The following is a 21098-nucleotide window of genomic DNA, read 5'->3' on the forward strand; positions in this document are numbered from 1 at the left end:
TGCTTTTCATTGGCTTGTTTTGTTTTATAGCTTAGAAGTGTTGTTCATATATTTTTTTTACGGTTGGAGAAAGGTAGCAAAAATGCACACCACATTGTGGAGCGATCAATATCCTGTACCACTTATTTTTGTTTAGGATGAATAGTGCACAGGGAATTCATTTACAACATGCGGTAAGACTCCCACTTTACTTTAAGTCATCTGAGAGACTATTCGGGCTTCGGTCCTGCTGTTTTGGAGTTAAAATAGGTTCAGCTGTTAAATCTTTGATGTCCTTGTAGGACGACGCATCCGGTTACTAATTGGGAGGACGGCGTCTGCATAGTGGGAGGGCCGCTATTTGTGGAAATACCCTTAATTATAATTTGGTAACACTACTGTAATGCTACCTGTGTTGCGGGTCTATAAAAAATAAAATAAAAATAAAAAACACAGTCTTTATTGCATGTCGAAACATTTTATTTACATTAAATTCAAAAACTGTTTCATGCTTCTCGATTAGTGCTTTGGGAGTTAATCAATTCAATCTATGAACAGTCAACTTTGATTAATTTGATTATTCGCTAAACATGCATATGACAATTGTGTAATCTGAAACGTTGCCTTATTCAAAATAGTACGCTTTATTTGTAAAGCAATTTTACTTGGTAGAACCGTCAATTGTGTTTTCTGGTGTTAAATAAATATGAAGTCATTAGTTATTGATCAAGTATTTGACATTATTAAGAAGAAAGTGTTGTTTCAGCTCTGAAGATCAGCAATAATTTAATGCGAGTGACAACTTAGATTGTTTTTTTCTGGTCACAGGTCCTGCATCTTTGGAGGCTGTTTTTTCTTAATGTTTTATTCTGCAACAACAAAAACAAGACAAGTGACTTGTTTAGATTTTTTTTCCTTGATGCAGCCAAATACTGTGCAGACATCCACTGGTAAAGACTTACCCCTAACTGTCAACTTGGTAGAGCACTCTGCTCTCCCAATGGGGTTTTCCGCTACCACCTTGTACTCTCCGGTGTCCTTGGATCCGACCCTGAGAATGAGCAAAGAGCAGACTCCGCAGGTGTTGGTGATGTAGTAGTTGGTGTTGGTATTCAGGCTAATGTTATCACGAAGCCATGTGACATGAGGTGTCGGGTCCCCCTTTAAAGCGCAACTCATGTAGCATTCGTATCCTTGGGGAGGAGTGTGCATTTTCAGCGGGACGAGAAACTTTGGGGGGCACTGGAGATCGCAGGTTTTGGATTTCGGCATTTTCACTCTGAATTTCTCTGAAAAAAAATGTGGATGTGAATTATCTCTAATCTTATCGTTATACAAAAACCTGCAAGTGTGCGTACCTTTCTTGATTGTTACCAGCCACTTTGGTGATTCGGAGGGTTTGGAGGAGCCCATGTCATTCTTTGCATAGACACGGAACCTGTACTCTCTGCCCGGCATTATGTTGCAGGCTGTGAACTTATTATTAAAGATGTGATCTGCCACCGTGTTCCATGTTCGCTTGCTGGAGTCTCTCTTCATCACCATGTAATGCAACCTGTCATCGCGTTTTTCGTCTGGAGAAGGCGCCCACGAAATGGTCACAGTGCCCGGCACGTTTTCTTCTATTTCCACTGGGCCTGGTGGCTTTGGCTCATCTAGAATTGAAAAGAAATCAAAAGTTTTTTTTTTCTGTAAATATCTAAGTAGTTTACTCTACATCATGGGCCCATTTACAGAGATTAATAAAAATAAAGTGTTCTATATTGATATTTGCAGTATCTGTTGTTGATAATTCTTGAGAGAAATCATGAAGATGATCAGTGTCTTCAAATACAAAAATATAATTATTACCAATCCAAGGTAATTTTAGCAAAGTTGTCATTTCAGAAGGGTGTATGCAACTGGTAGCCCTTGGCATTAATCAGTCCCCAAGATTTTCAAAAAGGATGGTCACCCTTGCTCTAGACCTCCGACGTTTTGTGGTTACAAATTGTGTGCAATGGACTTGTTTGTGCCTTTTCCAAACTCAGGAATGAAAGGAAGGCATTTTGGCAGCTTTTCTTATTCTTTTTTAATTTATGGCCAAGAATTGTCTTTCATACAAATATTTACTCTATGACTTTACTATGATCTTAGTATAGGTTAGCAATAGAGACTAAATGCATTCTCGTACAAATTGGGGTTACTTCGTCTCCGTAGGAACAGAACTCTGTCATAAATCGAAGACCTCCTGTACAATCACGTACAGTATTCTAAATCAGGGATGTGCAATTTAAATACTGGACGGGACCGTAAGTTTTCATAATTTCTAGTAGTTGGCCAAACATCTCATAAAATCAACTTTAACTCATAATCTAGTGGGCATAATTTACTGCTTAACTGCACAGGCCGTCCTCAGTTTAAGATGGAGTTCCGTTCCTAAAGCGGTGATATATCACAAATTTGGACACAAGTTGGACTGTCCTGTGTAGCCTATAAACAGTAGTAAAGTCATAATTACGGTCAAACCATAATCAAATTCAGATCATGTTGGCATCGTAGGAACAGAACTCCACCGTAAATCAAGGACCCCTTCTATTACACTCACCTGTGACTCTTATTTCAATGCTAAAGGTTTCTTGACCGACAATGTTCTTGACAACAATGGTGTAAACACCGGAGTCCGAACGCCCAGCAGAAGGAATCAAGAGCTGCGATGTGCCTTCCGCATTGCTAATTGTCACTTTTTTTGTGACTGGCACGTCATCTTTTAGCCATGTGACCTCGGGCCAAGGTGAGGCCTGCAGAGGATATAACATAATAATGACCAATAGATCTCTTCGAGGATGAGTCATTCCTGCTTTTCTCCAGCTAAATGGCCCTCATTTCTTATGACACTTACCTCAAAGTTTATTGTAAGCCGTGCTGAATTTCCGGCTTGCACTACCATGAAACTCTTGATTTTGGTATCGGTGAAGCGTGGTCTCACTGTGTAAAGAAAAGCCCAAATTGTTTCCACTGTATTTTACAAAGACGAAGATTCTCACAATAAAAGCCCTTCGTTGTGTTCATTGAAGCAGGCACTTCTTTTAGAATTAAATCAGTCCAGCAAGGCGGAAATAATAGTTATTCACCGGGAGGTGGCATAGCAAGGATGTAGTTATCCAGTTCCTGTGGTTCTCCCTCTCCTCCATCGTTGACAGCGATCACTCTCACCCAGTACATGCCCATCGACTTCATGTTTTTCACAGTGTAGAAATGTGTGGTTACTAAATTGGAATTGCAACAATTCCATTCTGTGCTCTCTGCGGGACGGATCTCCACAAAGTATCCCTTGGCCTCGTCCTCGACCCCCTTAATGTATTTTGGTTTTGTCCAAGACAGGCATAGAGTTGTGTAGCTTGAGTCGGTCACCTTCAAATCGATGACTTTTCCAGGAGGTTCTGCAAAGCACAATTCATAATCACTACTACTTTTTTTCAGGATTAGCTTAGTAAGATAACTGACCCAAAATTTTCAAGTTACCACCTACTTTTGGGATCTCTGGCAAAGACAAACTCTGAAGGTGGGCTGAATTCACCAGCTCCAGAGTTATTTATAGCTGACACACGAAATTCATATTCCATTCCCTCTACCACATCTTTAACAGCAAACCCTTTGGCTGTGGGGGTGTAAAAGATCAATTAAAAAACAAACTCATCAACAATTGATATTGATCAAGAACATATAAAGTAACCTCGGATCATCTCTTCTGGTGGGTTGACTTGACCCCAGAGATTGCTTCCCTTTTTGCGCTTTTCAAGGTTGTATCCGAGAATACTGGTGCCTCCTGTGTTGGCGGGAGGAGACCAGGAGAGGTTGATGCAGTCCTTGAAGGCACTGACAACCTTTGGTGTTGATGGAGGTCCGGGGTATGCTGTGTACACAACCATTCAGCATCTTTGTTAGAAATCTAGTTGGTTTTTGTTTTGAACCAAAAGGCTACACACAAACCGGCACTCAAGACCAATTTTAGGATTTTCCCTCCCTTAAAGGGATGGTGGGGCCGGGATGGCCATGTTTTCACTAACAAGTTCATTTTATATATTTTTTGATCGGGAAAATGAAAAGAGCTGTCATTTTCTATTTTATCAATAAATTTGGAAGAAACTAGGAAATAAGTAACTCCATAAATAATGCCCCTTGATAATGAGGACAATGGCCGCACCCCCTACCGTTCTATCTTTGTTCGGTCGGAGTCACGGGAGGAACCGATTCCAAACTCTCAATTGGAAATCATTGTACTTTCATTGCTTATAACGTCCAAAACGACGATCAATTAGCACCAAAGTTTATGTGGATATCCTTACTAATGACCACTTCAACATATCAAAAGGATTAGCTTCTTTGGTGATCACGGTTAGGACGGGCAAGGCATTAAACACCAGCCAGGATATTTACAGAGACTGAAGTGGGAATGAGTATACGTGCACATTTGTTTTGATGGATGAACGGCCCCAGTTTTTTGACCTACAACATGCCATCCAATTTGAAACGTAAACAGCCAAAATGGTATGTTCCAATGCGGCCACGCTCGGCTGTGCAGTCAGCCTCGCTGGGACTTTTTGTTTGCAGAACATTGACGCTTGTTCAATGAGGGCTTACCTCACTCTCTGGCGGCTGCAAGCGTTGTCAGACAACGCACGCAACTGCTTCGATGGCAACCCCGCGACATGAAGATCGAGGCAGGCTGGACGCAGAGTAAGCTAATGTTGTTGTGCTAACACCTTTTGTTTTAACGACCTGAAGTTAGTTGTTGCTATTAGCCGTCCCATTATCCGACCTTTAGGGAAGAGGGGGGCGTAAAGCTCCAATCTGCCTGCTGCTGCTGCAAGCCGCCGTCTCCCTCCTGAGAGTTGACACTAATTTAGTGTAGCTAAATAGCCGAAATATAACCATCGGGGTCCGTGCGCGCATTCATGCTCTTGTCCGCTTCAGCTTATGTAAGTGGAGGAGCAATCGCCCCAGTATTTTTGATTTTGTGGAGGTGATCATGATGAGATCACGTTTTATGTCAATAAATCCAAACTATTGTGCAGAACACTTTTATACTTTCACAGGTTGAAGTGGACAAGAGTAGTAATGTGCATTTGCATTTTGATGGCGATCTATCGCCGTTTTAGACAACAGAACTGTCAAAGCGAGCAATATTACCAGGCTTTCCTTCCTCCGGTGACGTAGACCCCTGGGACCGAAAACATAAGCCACGCCCCAAATGGGGGCGGGGCAAAATTTTGTAAAACTAATCACAAAATATACCGTAAATCACTACAGAGACTTTTGTGGGGGGCACTTTAATACTGATGTCATTTTTACATGCAAACCTATTATATAAGTGCCAATGTTAAGCTCACCCAAGTGCCCTTTAAGTGGTGGACAATTTTTTTACAATTTTCATAAAGTGAAAGTCAACACCCGTGTGTGCACCCGTTGTGTTTTATGCACCTTCACTAGTCTAAACTTGACATTCTGATTAATATTGAGTTTGTGGAATATGAGTTAAGCAGCAAAATCCTCTCGTTTTTAGCCATCTTAGAGGGCAGACATTTTGTCACCTCTGTCGACTGACAATGGCATCACAGTTGCTCAAGACTCTGGTAACGATCAATCACGGCTCACCTGTTTTCTGAAGCTGAGTTGCAAACACAAAATTAATCAGACTGCCATGTTTAGACTAGTGAAGGTGCATAAAACATACTACTGCAAATATTTTTGGGGGGTTGACTTTTTTCTTTAAATCAGAGATGCAGGTAAACAATTATAGATGATTTTTTTGCGTTGATTCCAAATCTGTCCTTGTTCTTTCTCGAGCACTTCAGGTTTCTTAATAGTAATAATAATGTAACAACAATAACGTAATATATGCAATGAAGTCCTGTATTTAGAAATATTTATAAATTAAGACTTAGGTTCAGCAACAGGTGGAATGTTTTCTGAAATGTTGTAGCCATAAATCACAAAGCATGGAAAAATCCATAGCCTATTGTGCTTAAAGTTAAACTTAACATTAAAACAAAACAATGAAAATATCACAAACACTTGATGTGCTAGAAAAAAAAAGTAAAACATTTTTAAAACTACATTTAGGGACACATAAAGCTATCTCTGATTAAAATTTGCTCATGACGTGAGACCCCATTTACTGAAGGTTTCGATGTCCAAAAAAGGGCACCAACTTGATTGTTCACCCAAACAGTGGAAGCTGATCTACCAAACCAGGTGCACCCAGTCATCACATTTGTCAAATGAACTTCAAGCCAAATTGCCAGGTAGTTAATTTTGCATGAACTTTAACGAAAAGTAAAATTCTGCAAATTATGGTTGCCGCACATTACATTTTGTTCTTCTGTAGTTTGTCAGTACTTCTGAAATTATACACCATATACATTTTAGCAGAGCTGGGCATTTTACAAAAAAATTGAGTGCCCATTATTCATCATCCATCTGCAGTGTGGGTACCCTTCCGTCATCTCTCATTTGCCTTTTATTCAGAGGGAGGGGGGAATAGTACTCACCTAAAGCCTATGCAAACTTCAATAGCTACCCCCCCCCCCCCCCCCGCTGGCCGATATTTGAACAGAAAGAGTGACTCACAGTGATTTACTGTGCCATGGAAGCCTGTCCAAAGCCTGGTCCCTCACTCAAATCTGTCCCCCAAGCAACAACAACTCACTATTGTTCTTCAACGCGCTCGCCGTGGACATCGAAGCCTAGCTGCAAAAAATAGGCTAAAGAAGGATTAAATACATGAGCTTCCGACTATGCTTAGTCTGTCTATTTTAAAATTGTTCCCATCATTCGTCAACCTTCAGAAAAACGGGCATCTGTCATAAGCAGATAGATGGACCGGTCCGTCACATAGGAATGCCCAGCTCTGCATTTTAGACACAAACACAAGAATAAATGTGTTGTTTTCAGAGGTGGGGTGGACATCGGGAATTTGGGGAAAATATGTCCATTTTCCCAAACGGCCGGTGTATTTCCGGGACGTTCCTGTCAATCAAAAGTGTTGTACATAGCTCGCATTTGTGAATATTGATTCAAAACGTCCACAAGGGCATTTGTTTACCTTTTGTCCCAGCTTGAATGTCCTCCGTTTCCATCAGCTCGCTGGTGCCCGTTTCAGTCTCCACTCTGATGCGGTAGCAGTACCTGCGACCATGGTCTACGTCTGAATCTCGGTATTTGGCCAGCGGACCGATGGGCCCGACCTTCTTCCAGGTATTGCGGCCAACCTGTTGCCTCTCAAGGATATAGTTGCATATCTTGGAGCCGCCGCTGTCCTTCGGTGGTCGCCACTTGATCTCGATTGCAGAGGAGGAAGCTTCGACAATCTCCACTGGTCCCATCGGGGGAGTGGGCTTATCTGTCAAGCAATGGTAGAGACAGAAGAGCAAAATATTTAGCACTGCTTAAAAATATAACCTCCACAGTCTTATGCTCCAAAGTCATACAGTTTGGACCTTGGAAGTCACAGTATGGTTTGTATTTGATGGAGGCTTTTTAGTTCAATACATACCTAGTACAATCAGTTCAGTTAAGGCCTCTGCAGTACCAAATTCATTTTTGAGCTTCAACTTGACTTCACCACTGTCCTTGCGCTGCAGCTTGATCAGAAGCAGACGTGTGTAGCCGTCCGATGTCTCCAGCTTGATATTGGCCTCATCCGAAAGCTCTTCCCCCTCAAGGAACCACTGAACTTTTATTGGCTCTCGTCCCTTATAGGATAACTTGAAGGTTGCTTTGTGCCCCTTTTTCACCGTGACAGGAGTGATAAAGGTTTTTAGTTCCTCCGGGTCAAATCTTGGTGGATCTAAAAAAAAAAAATGTCGACAGATATTTTAGGAACTATATATTTATATATTTTCTAAAACTACATAACACACTTTGTCAGAACATTGCTTCTGAGCTGACCTTCAACAATCACCAAGGCCTCTGTCTTCCGTCCATCTGCTTCAAACTTATATTTCCCGGCAAATTCCTCTGGGACTTTGTGAAGTTTGAGCTTATGGTAACTTCCTTCTTTTGTAATGGTCATACCCTCATTCGACTTGATCTGGAAGCAAAGTCATTCTCATCTGAAGCTGATTAAATCAAAAAACAATCATTAGTTTCCAAGACTTTACCTCTTCTCCGTCTTTGTACCAGATACCCTCACATTCCTCACTGCTGAGTTTGCACACAAGTTCCGCCTCTTCCCCAATGATGGCTTTGCAGTCGGAGAGACCGACATGGAAGTGAACGCCTGGATCTGAGGATTATTCATGGCAAGTTAGTGAAACAAAACAATTGCTGCAGGCCTCAGCATGTTGTGTTTATTTATCATGCCGTATGCATTTAAAGAGGACAAACTCGTCCATGGGGGACTAATGCACATCTGAGCACACTTACCTCATGAATCGTTAAGTATATCCTTTACATTTTGTTCTACACATGCTACAATTTAGGTCTTAATGGATTTGAAGAGGCTATGGTAGAAGAGGTGGGTGTCTGCCATTGCTTAGTTTTAGAGTGCCCGTCTTCATCCTTAAGATTCGAACTGTCTTGCTTCTCTTCATGAGTAGCTGTGAAGCCCATGGAAGATAAAATGGACAATTGTGTCTTCTCCGTGCAAAAACAGTTCAAGAGGCAGCTGAGTTGTCCTCCATCTTGAAATGATCAAACAGCATGTCCGCACACAAGCATTTCAGCTTCCGTCCAAAGAACACAAACAGTTGTACCCGTTGTGTTCATTTAAGTAACTGCCCTCAACGCACTGACTCATCCTCAATTAAGATGCGGAAAGCAAGCAAGATTGTTAACCTGAATGCACACAGAGCACAAATGCGCCTACGCTGTCTGCAAACACAGCACATATGAAATGGAGGTGAAAACACACACACATACACATTAAACAGTACATTACCTCCCGTCATCAGGTCTAATTAAGACGCAGATGCATTGCGTGCTGCACACGAGACCGCAGTATGTTTCCAGTGCTTTGCCCATTAAGGCCGTAATTGTATGGGGTGCCCTCGCAAGTGCATCCAATTTGATTAGCATATCCCCAAGGCACTCAAAGGTGAAATGCACTCCTGTCGAAAAACAATGACTGGGAAAGGTCATTTATTCAATTAGAGTCTGCACACACACTAGATGTAAAGTCTCAAAACACATTAAAAGTCATTTTCTTATCAAATGACTTCATCATTAAAATAGAAAGTATTTCGCCATGCTTCAGCAAGGTAATGCAGCGCGCGCTATCTTACCAATGATTGTCTCCTCGATCAGCGGGCCTTGTCTCACTCTGACGCGCTTGGCAGCTGCCGGCTCTTCTTCCTCCTCACTCTCATCACCTTTTTCACTTCCTGCATGGTCCAGTGCCAGTAAATCACAGTCTTTATTTTTGTTTTGCTTTTATATGGCATCATGGTGAGCATAATCAATCCAGTGTTTCTAATTGTGTGATGAGTAGGAATCAAAACGTAACATCGACAACACTAGTAACGCTGACATTCAAGTGCAATGGCAATGCAACACCAGGGTGTTAGTTAGCACCGCTAAGATTGATTGATACAGAAAGAAACTTTTTTTTTTACTATATACAGTATTTCTGCAAATAGTCCAGAGAATTGAATTTATGAACTGCATAGGGAGGAAGAGGTTTTTTTTTTTTTTCAATCATTGAATAATGTTAAGGGCGGCACGATGGCCGACTGGTTAGCACGTCCGCCTCACAGTTCAGAGGTCGTGGGTTCGATCCCGGCTCTGGCCTCCCTGTGTGGAGTTTGCATGTTCTCCCCGTGCCTGCGTGGGTTTTCTCCGGGTACTCCGGTTTCCTCCCACATTCCAAAAACATGCATGGAAAGTTGATTGGATACTCTAAATTGCCCCTAGGTGTGATTGTGAGTGAGGATGTTTGTCTCTGTGTGCCCTGCGATTGGCTGGCAACCAATTCAGGGTGTCCCCCGCCTACTGCCCAAAGACAGCTAGGATAGGCTCCAGCACGCCCCGCGACCCTTGTGAGGATAAGCGGTACACATAATGGATGGATGGATGAATAATGTTACATGAATTACTGTTCAAATCAAGTGAAATCTAAAACGTAATAAAATGGGCAAGTAAAAACTAAGGCAGAGCCGGCCTAGCTGCCTGGAACATGAACATTAAAGACGCCATTTACAAACAAGTCATCTGTATTAAGAATTCTGGACCTTAATCCAACCGTGCGAGAGTTGACATTCTGCTGTGTTGTTTTGCAACACACTGCCTGGTTATTTGACAAATGGCTGCTAATTTAGGAAATTCAGTCATTCCATGCATAAGCACACAAATACACAATTCAGCACCATGCTTAAATGCAAACTGCCTTTGGGAATTGAATACATAACTCCACTCATGGCACGCGTAATGAAAATATACACAAAACGTGCACACACAAAAAAAACAATGCAAATGGGTGACCTGTCATGTAGAATAGGTCACCATTCTCAAGACTGCACAAACGTGATGATGATATGAGGCTTTTGTGGTAATACTTTAAATTGACCAAATTTAACCGAAATACTTTGGAGATGGCATAGGATTTGCCATTTAATGGTCAATGCTACTTCGATATCAGTGTTTTCATTCTCTCAAAAAAATTACAGACCCTGAAATAAACTACAGTGTGCAACCTCAGCTATTTCTTACCAACATCAGTGTCTTTGACGTCCCCAATTTTCTCTTTGGGACAGTTTTCTTTAGTCCCAGACTTTTCACTGTTTTGCTCTGCAGTTTCCTCACCGTGATCATTTCCTAATGGTGATGATAAATGGCAGCTTTATCCAGAATATTGATGTGTTGCTTTATATGCACTTGGACCGACAATTGTTAAATATTCTCAGGACAATACCGTCATCGTTTCTATTGACAAATATGCCAGCTCTTGAAGTAGTGGATTGACTTAACAAGAAGAATGGTCTTGTATCCAGATAATGAAATCACTTCAGACCTTTATTTCACATTGTCCATGGCAAAGTAGTTTACAGTAGATTCAATTTAATGTATTCTATTCTTTAAATGTTAAGTACCACAACAAAATATTTCCCTTTTGACCACACCCCTTCCGACTGAATGCTCTAAAGATGACCCTGCGAGAGATTTGTAAATCACATTAAGCACCAAGGAAGTCCAAGCCACTGAGTACAAGATTGCCACATGGAAGAAAAAGATAGCCAATCCGGAATCAAGCTGTCTGAAGAATACTTACGCATAACAAAGAAATGATGGCAAGACACAGTAGATAGACTTCTGAAATGGAGGACCAAGAAATTGTCACCTAATTGGAGTTACCAGTTAAGATAATGTCTATCCTAGTCTTTTTTTTCTCTCAAATCTGGATGCTGATTGCTGCCTTTCACTGGTCAGTCCAGGTTGACTGGTGGACAGATCAAACATGTTAGGATTTTTGTGTGGTCTCTCACAAAATCCACAACTCTTTTTTTGTGTACCCTGCTTTTAGTCAGCATTTTCACTGTCAAATGATTTATTAAATAAAATTATTTATTATTATTATTATTAATAATGAATACATTATCAACCAACGTTTCTTACGTAGTCTGCAGATTTCACTTCAGGATGTTTTTTCTTTTTTCCCCAGACATTTACTTTTTTGTTTCAATCAAATCAAATAAATCTGTTGATTGACTTAACAAACATGATGGTAGACTTTATATGGTAAAAGGCCTTAGTGATAATAACTCTGAATTTTGGAGTCAACGCAACTCAAACCTACGCTATAAATTATCAGTGCCACATTTAAATGAGCATTTTTATTGTCAAATAACTTAGCGGATATGAAATGATCTGCAGACATTTCTTACCAACAGCAGCATCTTTGGCGACCACACTTTTCACTTTGGGACATTTTTCTTTAGTTGAAGACCTTTCACTTTTTTGCTTTGCCATTTCCTCACCATGATCATTTCCTATTGATGATAATAAATGACAGCTTCATGAATAAATGATGTTCTTGTATCTGTTATAAATGTGCGCTCTGTTAAAAAGGAGACTTACGGCATACCTTCATCTGCTGAGCACAGGCAGCGAGAGGACCATTTTTAAAATGTTTTTAATTTAAGAATTTTAGGAAAAATCCATCAATTCTAGAATAAGGTTCTTGGCTTTTAATAAGACAGTCTTTAAGCATCCCAGTCCTAAAATTATGCAAGACCTTCAAATACGACTCTGTAGACATTGTAAACCTATAAATTGTCAGGGCTGCATTTAACTCAATGTTTTCATTCTCAAATAATTTATCTGCCATGGAAATAATCTACAGTGTGCAACCACAGACGTTTCTTACCGACAGCAGTGTCTTCGTCCTCTGCAATTCGGGTCTCAATCACTTTGGGTTGTTTTTCTTTTTTTGCAGACTTTTCACTTTTTGGCTGTGCGGTTCTCTGGACATGATCATTTCCTATTGGTGATAATCAATGCCAGCTTTTTGTAGAACATGAATTGTTGGTTAATATTCGCTCTCATATCTGTAATTAATATGCACTCTCACGCAACAATCTCAAAGAATACTTACCTTCACCTCATAACTGAGCAAATGTCAGCATCAGTTCCATTTTTTATTATACTTTTCAAGGGAAAAATCAATCAATTTTTAGACACAGTTGATTGATATTTTCTTCTCTGTTAAATATATATATATTTTTTTTAGGACATGGATTGTCTTTTTGAGTAATGCTGAAAATCCATGAAAAAGCAGACAATATCACAAGATAAGTATCATGATTAAGCAAGAGAAAGAAAACAACTAGAACCACAACATGAAATACAATTATATAGGGTCTTCCAAAAATGTACATCATTTCGTAATTATTGTAATAAAACGACAAATTCTTTCTTAGGTTATCTTTTTTAACACGTGTAAAAACAAACAAAGTTTAATGTTTTACTTAATGTTAAAAAATTTAAGTGTAATGTTTAGGTACCCTAATTATCTTTTTTCCCTCTATTTTTTGGGGGGGTTGAGAATGACATTCTCTAGCAATGAAAAATAATTTTTATACTGGAATAATTTGTCCTAGAATATGCAGGAACGCGGTCAAACAAGAGTGTGCAGTGTCCTTTTCGGAGGAAATTCTGTAAAAGTAAGATGATTTGTGCTATGTCCAAATCTTAAAAGAAGAATGCTAGAAGAAAACTGTGTCAACTACTCTGACTAAATAAGTACACCGTAGACTCACACACAAAATCTGCGTTTGCTGTCCGTTTAACATAGAAGCAGTGAGTCCTGAATCAGATGACTTACTCGGATGGTAAGTACCGGTAATTGTACTTTTGCCAAAAAACACATCATAGACCAAAAAAAATGAAATATCCAATTTAATAAGAATGGTAAATGGAGTGCACTTATATAGCGCTTTGTCTTCACCATATGTTGTCCAAAGTGCTTTACCTAGCCTCATATTTATGTTTTTTTAAAACGTATCAGAGCGTGCACTGACGATTTAATGCAGCCGCATCAACCTACAGAAAGGTTTTTCTTTTCAGTTTAAAAAAGACATCCAGAATCCCGCACCGTAAACTGGCCAATGGCAGAACCCAGGGTGTTTTGGTAAAATTTAAATCCGCCCCTGTTCTGTTGTAACAGCTAGCTAGAGCAAAGCTAACCTGGGAGAGTTCATCTCTCCGGTCCAACATCCAAGTTTGCAAACTCCCTTTGTGCTAGGACAGCGTTAGAGGCCAACAGCGAAATAACGACAAAGGCATTTGTACACCTGCCTAGACTGGCATTACTGACTGATTGCTTAAAAGTTTAATTTAATGGGAACACCATGTATTTTGTCTGACAGCACTTAGTCAAGAAATGTGTGTGTAAAATTAATGACAAACAAAACATCATCATCATACTTACCTTGAACAATATCTTGGATAGGGGTCGCATCACCGCCTGTTACTTTATCTACCTCAACTGGTTCCATAAATAACGAATTTTCCCCAGTTTCCTCATTGTCTTCAATGAGCTCTCCAGCACCCACAGCTTCTTTGATTGAAGCTCTCCTCGCAGGCTCTTCCACGCAAGCTTCCGCCTTCTTTGCCCTGGCAGCGGCTTTCGTAGCAGCCTTGGCCTCCGCCTTGGCCTCGGTGGACCACTCTTTAGCCGCCTGCGCCTCCAGCCGGGCGGCTTCCTCTGCAGCGTCCCGCTCCGATTGAGCCTTCTTGGCAAGCTCCAGCCTCTCCATTTCTTTCTGGTACCTTTCCTGCTGCTCCTTGGCGATACTCAGCAAGTCTTCTTCATCACCCCCTCCAGCTATCGTGTTTTTCCGTGCGGCTTTCTTTCCTTTGCTGCTACCCTCTTTATCCGCTGGGGGATTCAAACATATCAATAGATTATACCTGAATTTTGTGTCAAGAGAATCTATTTTTTCAATTTTACCAAACTTCCTGGTCATGTAAACACGATCCATGATATATTAAAATCAAACTTTGATTTGCTGATTCGTACTGAAAAGTCAGTTTGCTTTTTCCTTCTTTTTTGTGATACCTTAGAAACAACATTTTATTGTGTTTATTCTAAATTTTTATTAATAAATTTTTATTCTAAATCTCACATGATTCACATGTTATCTCTCACCTTCAACCACAAGGCAGGCATTGCATGATTTGATGCCCACCACAGCGGCGTAGATGCCGGCATCCAGTGGTAAGCAATCGCGTACGATCATCTTGTGGATGAGCTTGTCTTCCGAGACGCTGATTTCGAATTTTTCGCCATTTGACAGTGGTGCATTCTTGCCGAACCACTCGATCTCATTCAGGGGTGCAGTTAGGACACACATAAAGAGTGCATCCTGTCGTTCTTCCGCCTTGACCTCTTGGATTTTAATAGCAAAGTCGACATCTGGTACTGAAGAATTATGTAAAACACAGAAAAGACACAGGATTATTATTAGTATTATCACTGGCCAATCACCCCCCCCCCCCCCCCCGCTTCAACGTTTCCATTGCTGTAATAGTTTGATTGAGCTTTAATGGAATAGTCATGAGTGGGATGTGGGCGGGGATAATGCGCTTAAGAGGTGACTTGTTACTGTTACGCATGGTCACTTGTGAGCTGAGTTCAATAAACGGAGTCTGTGCAGTGTGCATGTGTAAGAGATGGTAGTTCCCGGCGGAAAGTGTTTTGCAGGTTACAAAAATGGAATAGAGAGTTAGGACTGCAATTGTATCATTGATACTGTATGAGCTCTACTATTACTCCGTAGCGATAGCTCACCACCCGGTTTAACATGTATGACAATCTTCAAGGTGTACCTTTAAAGTCGGCAGTGAATACAGTGGCACCCTCATCATCCATGTAGTAGAGGCCTCCGTCGTGTTTTTTGCCAACTTGTTTCAGGGAATGTTTAATTTCGTCACATTCTTCTTTTGTGAAGGCGACCATTTCGCCGTCCTGCAGTTGTTACACAGACACGCACAAACAACCAAACCAAAATCCAGTGTGACATTCTGTGAACTCGGTCACTGCCGTGGACGTTTATGTTCAATTCAACTACCGTTCACTGCCTCCGACGAATATATTCGTCAAGAAAGGCGTGGAAGAGGGTTATCTGTGAAATTCAGGTGTGTTAACCACAGGATTAACAAATCCCAGGAGGTGCTTGCGTTGCATCAATTTGGATTTAATACCAGCACAGTTTTTGAGTTGAAGATAAAGAATAGGGGGAATTCCATCTTGTCACGTCGATTATGAGGGAAAGAAATTCCAATAAGCTGCAAGTGGGACAAGTTTAGCCACCTCACACTTGAACATAGTCTGTTTATGATATCTTGAGATATGCATGATGCAGTTCAATGTGTGAATGTTTGACTCAAGCCGTGCGATCCCGGTGCGTTTCTTAACTGCCAGTAAATTATTATTTCGCCATCAAAAACCCTTTCTCAGTCTAGTTTTAATTTGGGTCTCACAAAAGCCAAGTTCTGCTTGGCATATTTCTTTTCACAAAAAGCTTGTTTCGCTGCTTTTTGATCAGAAACTGTTGTTTGGTGGAGCCAACCCATGTTGTATTGATTACTAATGAACGGAAAAAGGTATTTCAAAAAACAAAAAATGTTTTCTGGTAAAAGAGGAGTCTGCTCATTCTTATGGTAGGTTTGGTGCTTCTTTGGACACAGAATAATGTCTCAAAGTTGCTTTGTGCCAGTAAAAACGATACAGACCCCCTGAGGGCATGAAGTCCCATTCAACTACTGTACTTGTAAGTCAAAGTTTCATCAAAAGAGTTGTGAATTTTTTTTTTATTAAGGTTGATTTCTTGCCCAGTGCTGCTTTAAATGGCCAAGGCCGAAAAGCGTGGCAATTTACCATCGTCCATCAGTCTAGTACGGTGATTCCCAACATCTGTGCCTGGGATCCACTTTACCTTAAATGGCCTGAAAGTTATCATACATTTACCACAACACAAACAACCCCAAATGGCAGACTTCCGGTTCAGTTTTGTGCAGACATCTTGTAGACTTTCATAATGTGATAGACATGCCCACCCAGTTTCATGTTGATCGGTGGATTGGGCTATCTTTCCTATTTTTCTTTTCAACATTCTGAGTGGGCACTACTGAGGGATGATTGGTGGTGTGGTGTTTGCGACCCCTACTATACATACAATTTCAACAGGATACACACACTCACAAAGATTGCTGAGTTTGGTTGATGAGGCCCCCTAAAAGTTGGAAGAATATTCATGAACAGCAATTTCAAAAGGCCCAAATAAACCACATGGGAAAAAAAAAAGAGAGATCACTATTATATTCAAGCACGTCCGCCTTACAGTTCAGAGGTCGTGGGTTCGATCCCGGCTCCGGCCTCCCTGTGTGGAGTTTGCATGTTCTCCCCGTGCCTGCGTGGGTTTCCTCCGGGTACTCCGGTTTCCTCCCACATTCCAAAAACATGCATGGTAAGTTGATTGAACACTCTAAATTGCCCCTAGGTGTGATTGTGAGTGTGTGTGATTGTTTGTCTCTGTGTGCCCTGCAATTGGCTGGCAACCAATTCAGGGTGTCCCCCGCCTACTGCCCGAAGACAGCTGGGATAGGCTCCAGCACGCCCGCGACCCTTGTGAAGATAAGCGTTATAGATAATAGATGGACTATTATATTCACAGTCCAACTAAAAGAAAGGTCATGTACCTCTGCACTGTCTATGTCTTGCTCTTGCTTCATCTGCTTCAGTTTCTTTAACATCCCACGGAAATTGGTGATGCCGTATTCCGCGCAGATTCGCTCGTAGTCTTTCTTATCTGCATTCATGAGGATTTCCCAGACCTTCTCCTCTGATGTCATCACATTTTCGTCTCCCACTTTAGGAGTGCTGCAAAAACAAATCGCCAATGAAATCTTTTATGTGCTAACCTGACAAAGAGTTGTGTTGAACATACATGGACAAAGTTACTGACCATTTCCTAAGCTTTTTGCGAAGAAAGTCTGGTATATCTAGACGGAATAGGAAAGACACAAAGATCACTCAGTCACGATTATCTTTTGAAATAATCCATAGCTGGAAATAGTTGGAAACATTACTTACGTGAAGGGAAATCACAGGTTTATGATACAGTAATCCCCTCCTCTTTGCTATTCACAAATTCACTAATGCACTTTTGTTTTTCCTGTGGAACCTATCCTAAGCTACTTGCAAAACTCACCAGCTCTGACACCTTAATATGTCACAAAGTGGTGCCAAGGCCCTGGCAAAGTCTAAAAAGTGAAAAGCCTATACCAAAGTTGGACATCAGCTAAGTTTAGCCTGGGTTGTTGGTGGAAGATACTGAGAGACTTGGGTGCATTTGCATGCACTCTACACGCAAGTTACTGGGCATTTTTCCAAAGTCTGATGGCGACCGTCATGGGCCGAACGCAATCGTTGACCTGATTTAATCTATTTTAGAGTCAACTTTCTGTCACTGGGGGCATGTGATAGTAAACACCCTTGGTCCACTGGAACGGCCAGCGAGGCGTAGCGCAGTCTACCAAATTCCCAAAAGCTATAAACTAGACTCGACCCGATCGAAAATGAATACACGCCGGTTTTGACGTTGAGCGCACATGCACCTGTCTAGGAAATTAGCGTCCTACTGAAGTGAGTTAGATTTAGAATGGGTCGGATCAGAATCAGGAATCAGGCACAACATAATGGCGTGCACCTTCATTAAGTGACCAAACCACACATATCTGACTAAAGAAAATGACTAAATCTTTAGCAATGAATGCTCTCACTTTGTCATGACTTCAAGGAGCGAGGCGTTTGTATCGATAAGCAATGGCCACTTGATTAGGGATAAAGAGGAGAACCACAACCCGGCTTGTGGGCTCTTTGGTTTTGCACATGAAACATCCTGGCAGCTTGTATCCAGGATTTAAAAGAGGGGTTTGTGCTTTGCTAGAGGAAGAGGCAAACAAATGTTTAACTGAGGTACAGTAAATAAATCAATCCCACTGAAAAATTAGCGGAAGCCATCAACTGTATAAAAGCTTTGTTGTGTGTTATGTAACTCACTTTTTGCTCAAAGTAATGCATCTTTATTCAGCTGTCTATCACAGAGTTGGGATGACAGGCCTCGGAATTGCAATGCATTTCACTGACTCCTTAAAATGTCACACTGCTATGGAAATGTATGTGTTGAATCATCAAAAGATTTTGTCATTTCATGAGAACAATCACTACCCCACAGCGATGAAAGGCGAGCCCTAAATTTAGTAATGTGTCTTCTTTAAAGGTTTGCCGCATTAACTTATCGTTGCAGTGTTTGTCCTAAAGAGGATGCAAGACATGTCATTTGCGTGATAATGTCTTACCGTCCCCATAAGTCTTTTGAAGTTCCTTGGCTTTAGAGAATCCCACTGTGAACAAATAATGAACAGATTTTTTTTTTTTCATTATTATCATATGCACACAGGCTCTCATAATCCACTGTTCTAATGTCCTAAATACCCTCAATAACGTTCAGGACAGCGGTGCAAACGGCTCGTCCATAATCATTTGTTGCATAACATTTGTAAGTGTCGGCATCCTCTGGGGCCACCTTGGGAAACTGATGAAAAGACACTTTTTATTATCATTGAAAATGGTTTTGCTTTGGCACCATTCATACATTTTGATTAGCGCTGTACCTCCAGAGTATGCTCGTGTGACGCCTCGCTGTAGTTTTGCCGGCAGGTGTCTGGGTGAAAAACGATTTCTCCTTTTGTTCGGGTCCATGTGACGGTGGGTTTTGGATTACCCACAACTATGGCTTTAAATAATGTACTTTTCCCTGGAGTATATAATGATACAAGTCATTAGGAAAGATGACCATGCCGTTGTTTATTCATAAATAGTTGGAAGCTAACCTTCTTGAATAGTAATTGCGATGGGTTTGCGGGAAAAATCGGGGGTTGTCGTTCCCTCTGGAAGTTCTGCCTCAAACTGTGTTATCATGACACCCGGCACTTTAGATTTCTTCCTGATTCCTAATCCAATGTGAAAAGAAATATGAACAATGAGACACACTATTCATGAAGAGATAAGGATATTGGGCTTTGGGGTGAAATTTCAGGATAAACCTCAATTTACTATAACTTTGATTTAATTTGACCTTTTCTAAGCTTTTTTTTGTTTGTTTAGTTAAGTCAGTTGTACATTATTTCTGGTTTTGAGGTTAAAGCTAATACCGTTTTGTTTATCATATAAGTTAAAATTAATTAAATATAATCTTTCAAACAGGGCATCTCAATGCAAAACGGCAACTTCAAAGTGCAAAGTGATTTTCTTCCAAAGTAGACGATTATAACACATTTACTTAAAATTCCACTAAAGTGGTAAGTATTATTCTTTCTGAATAAAAGACAATAACGTGAGTGTAGTAGACCCACAGACTCGTAAACCCATAAGTCTGAATAAACTCCTAATGTCTGCTTTCAAAGGGTAATCAATCCATTGATTGATGTTCTGAGGCAATGGCTGCTAAGATTCGAGTGTTTTCATTAGGTTGCTACAGAGACTGGAAGAGTCACAGAAAGGCATAGAACTGGACATCCTTCCAAATCAAAAAACACAAACAAACAAACATCTGTTGTGAATTTGGCCATTCAGCTCCTTGCCAGAGAGCTGCAAATAGCGCATAAAGTACTGACACATTAACATGAGACATTACCACAACGCATTTAAAAGCTTAGAAAAAGTAAAATTAAGTTTCCCCTAAAGTTTTTAAAGTTCTTCATTTTAGATTGATTACGATATTTCACATGGAAGCCAAATATCCCTGTTTTTTTTTGTGAGTAGTGTGTGCACAAAGAAAATTGATGAAGTCTATAATTCAAACAGTCGGTAAAATATAAAAGGCAGTAAACATTTATGAGTATAATTGTGAAGCATTGTTGGGGGATGAAGTGAGTCCTGTGCTAAGAATAACAGTAATTACCGTTTCATCAGCAAGAAGGTTACAGTAAGTAGCCAACAAATTATACATCCAGGCTTGCCTCAAGAAAGATTGACAGAACTGTGCCCAAACTCATTTTCACATGTTACAATCAATTACTGAAGGCATGTCTTGTTTGTGGAGAAATTCTGTTGCTCTTCTTACAAAAACACACAAAAAAACAAGTATGTTAATTCACGTTCTAAGCACGCAACATGTCATTACAGCTCGGTGACAGCACTGTAACACCGTGCCCTCCCATCACATAATGAGCAATTCACTTTGTAAGGCAGCAGGGTCGAGGAAATACTGTTTGTGCAGTTTTTCTCCTGCATCATCATCATCGAGTTTAACAATACACTGTCTCACATTGTGTAGCTTTTTATTTTAACAACAGTTAAAATAAAACCATTATCCTTTTTAACAAATCCCAGGCAAGATTTGTTGATGATAATTCACGTTAAAATATGGACATAAACATGCTAGTTTATGACATATTTAAGTACTGTCATTTGCTGTGTTGTATCCTTAATGCCATTTACGAATTGTAGACATTGTTGACTGGGGTGGGTGTATTGTTGTAAGATGATTTAAAAAAAAGTGACTCTTGAACGTCCCACAATTCCTAATAGTAGCAAAATGCACTTAACCCACTGCAAAATGTTGCTCAGTAGCTGT

General features: G+C 40.6%; 1 protein-coding gene across 1 annotated transcript in view; it reads right to left on the bottom strand.

The window, feature by feature from the left end:
• Window positions 1-491: 491 nt before the first annotated feature.
• igfn1.1 (immunoglobulin like and fibronectin type III domain containing 1, tandem duplicate 1) overlaps window positions 492-21098 on the bottom strand; it is a 29194-nt gene continuing 8587 nt past the window's right edge. Inside the window, exons 3-26 of the mRNA XM_086040682.1 lie at window positions 19354-19473; window positions 19135-19277; window positions 18956-19055; window positions 18820-18864; window positions 17424-17460; window positions 17158-17338; window positions 15286-15424; window positions 14606-14878; window positions 13886-14335; window positions 12323-12436; window positions 10669-10773; window positions 9246-9344; window positions 8124-8248; window positions 7912-8053; window positions 7517-7810; window positions 7067-7363; window positions 3695-3874; window positions 3491-3619; window positions 3093-3401; window positions 2861-2946; window positions 2567-2759; window positions 1338-1634; window positions 942-1268; window positions 492-848 (exon numbers count right to left, since the gene is read on the bottom strand). Of these exons, the coding sequence (XP_085896808.1) occupies window positions 844-848; window positions 942-1268; window positions 1338-1634; window positions 2567-2759; window positions 2861-2946; window positions 3093-3401; window positions 3491-3619; window positions 3695-3874; window positions 7067-7363; window positions 7517-7810; window positions 7912-8053; window positions 8124-8248; window positions 9246-9344; window positions 10669-10773; window positions 12323-12436; window positions 13886-14335; window positions 14606-14878; window positions 15286-15424; window positions 17158-17338; window positions 17424-17460; window positions 18820-18864; window positions 18956-19055; window positions 19135-19277; window positions 19354-19473 (4190 nt within the window). The 3' untranslated portion in view covers window positions 492-843. The remainder of the gene's footprint in view (window positions 849-941; window positions 1269-1337; window positions 1635-2566; window positions 2760-2860; window positions 2947-3092; window positions 3402-3490; window positions 3620-3694; window positions 3875-7066; window positions 7364-7516; window positions 7811-7911; window positions 8054-8123; window positions 8249-9245; window positions 9345-10668; window positions 10774-12322; window positions 12437-13885; window positions 14336-14605; window positions 14879-15285; window positions 15425-17157; window positions 17339-17423; window positions 17461-18819; window positions 18865-18955; window positions 19056-19134; window positions 19278-19353; window positions 19474-21098) is intronic.

The sequence above is a fragment of the Filicampus tigris genome, chromosome 9 (genome assembly GCF_054856515.1).
Source record: "Filicampus tigris isolate MCC_2025a chromosome 9, RoL_Ftig_1.0, whole genome shotgun sequence".
Taxonomy (NCBI): Eukaryota; Metazoa; Chordata; class Actinopteri; order Syngnathiformes; family Syngnathidae; genus Filicampus; species Filicampus tigris.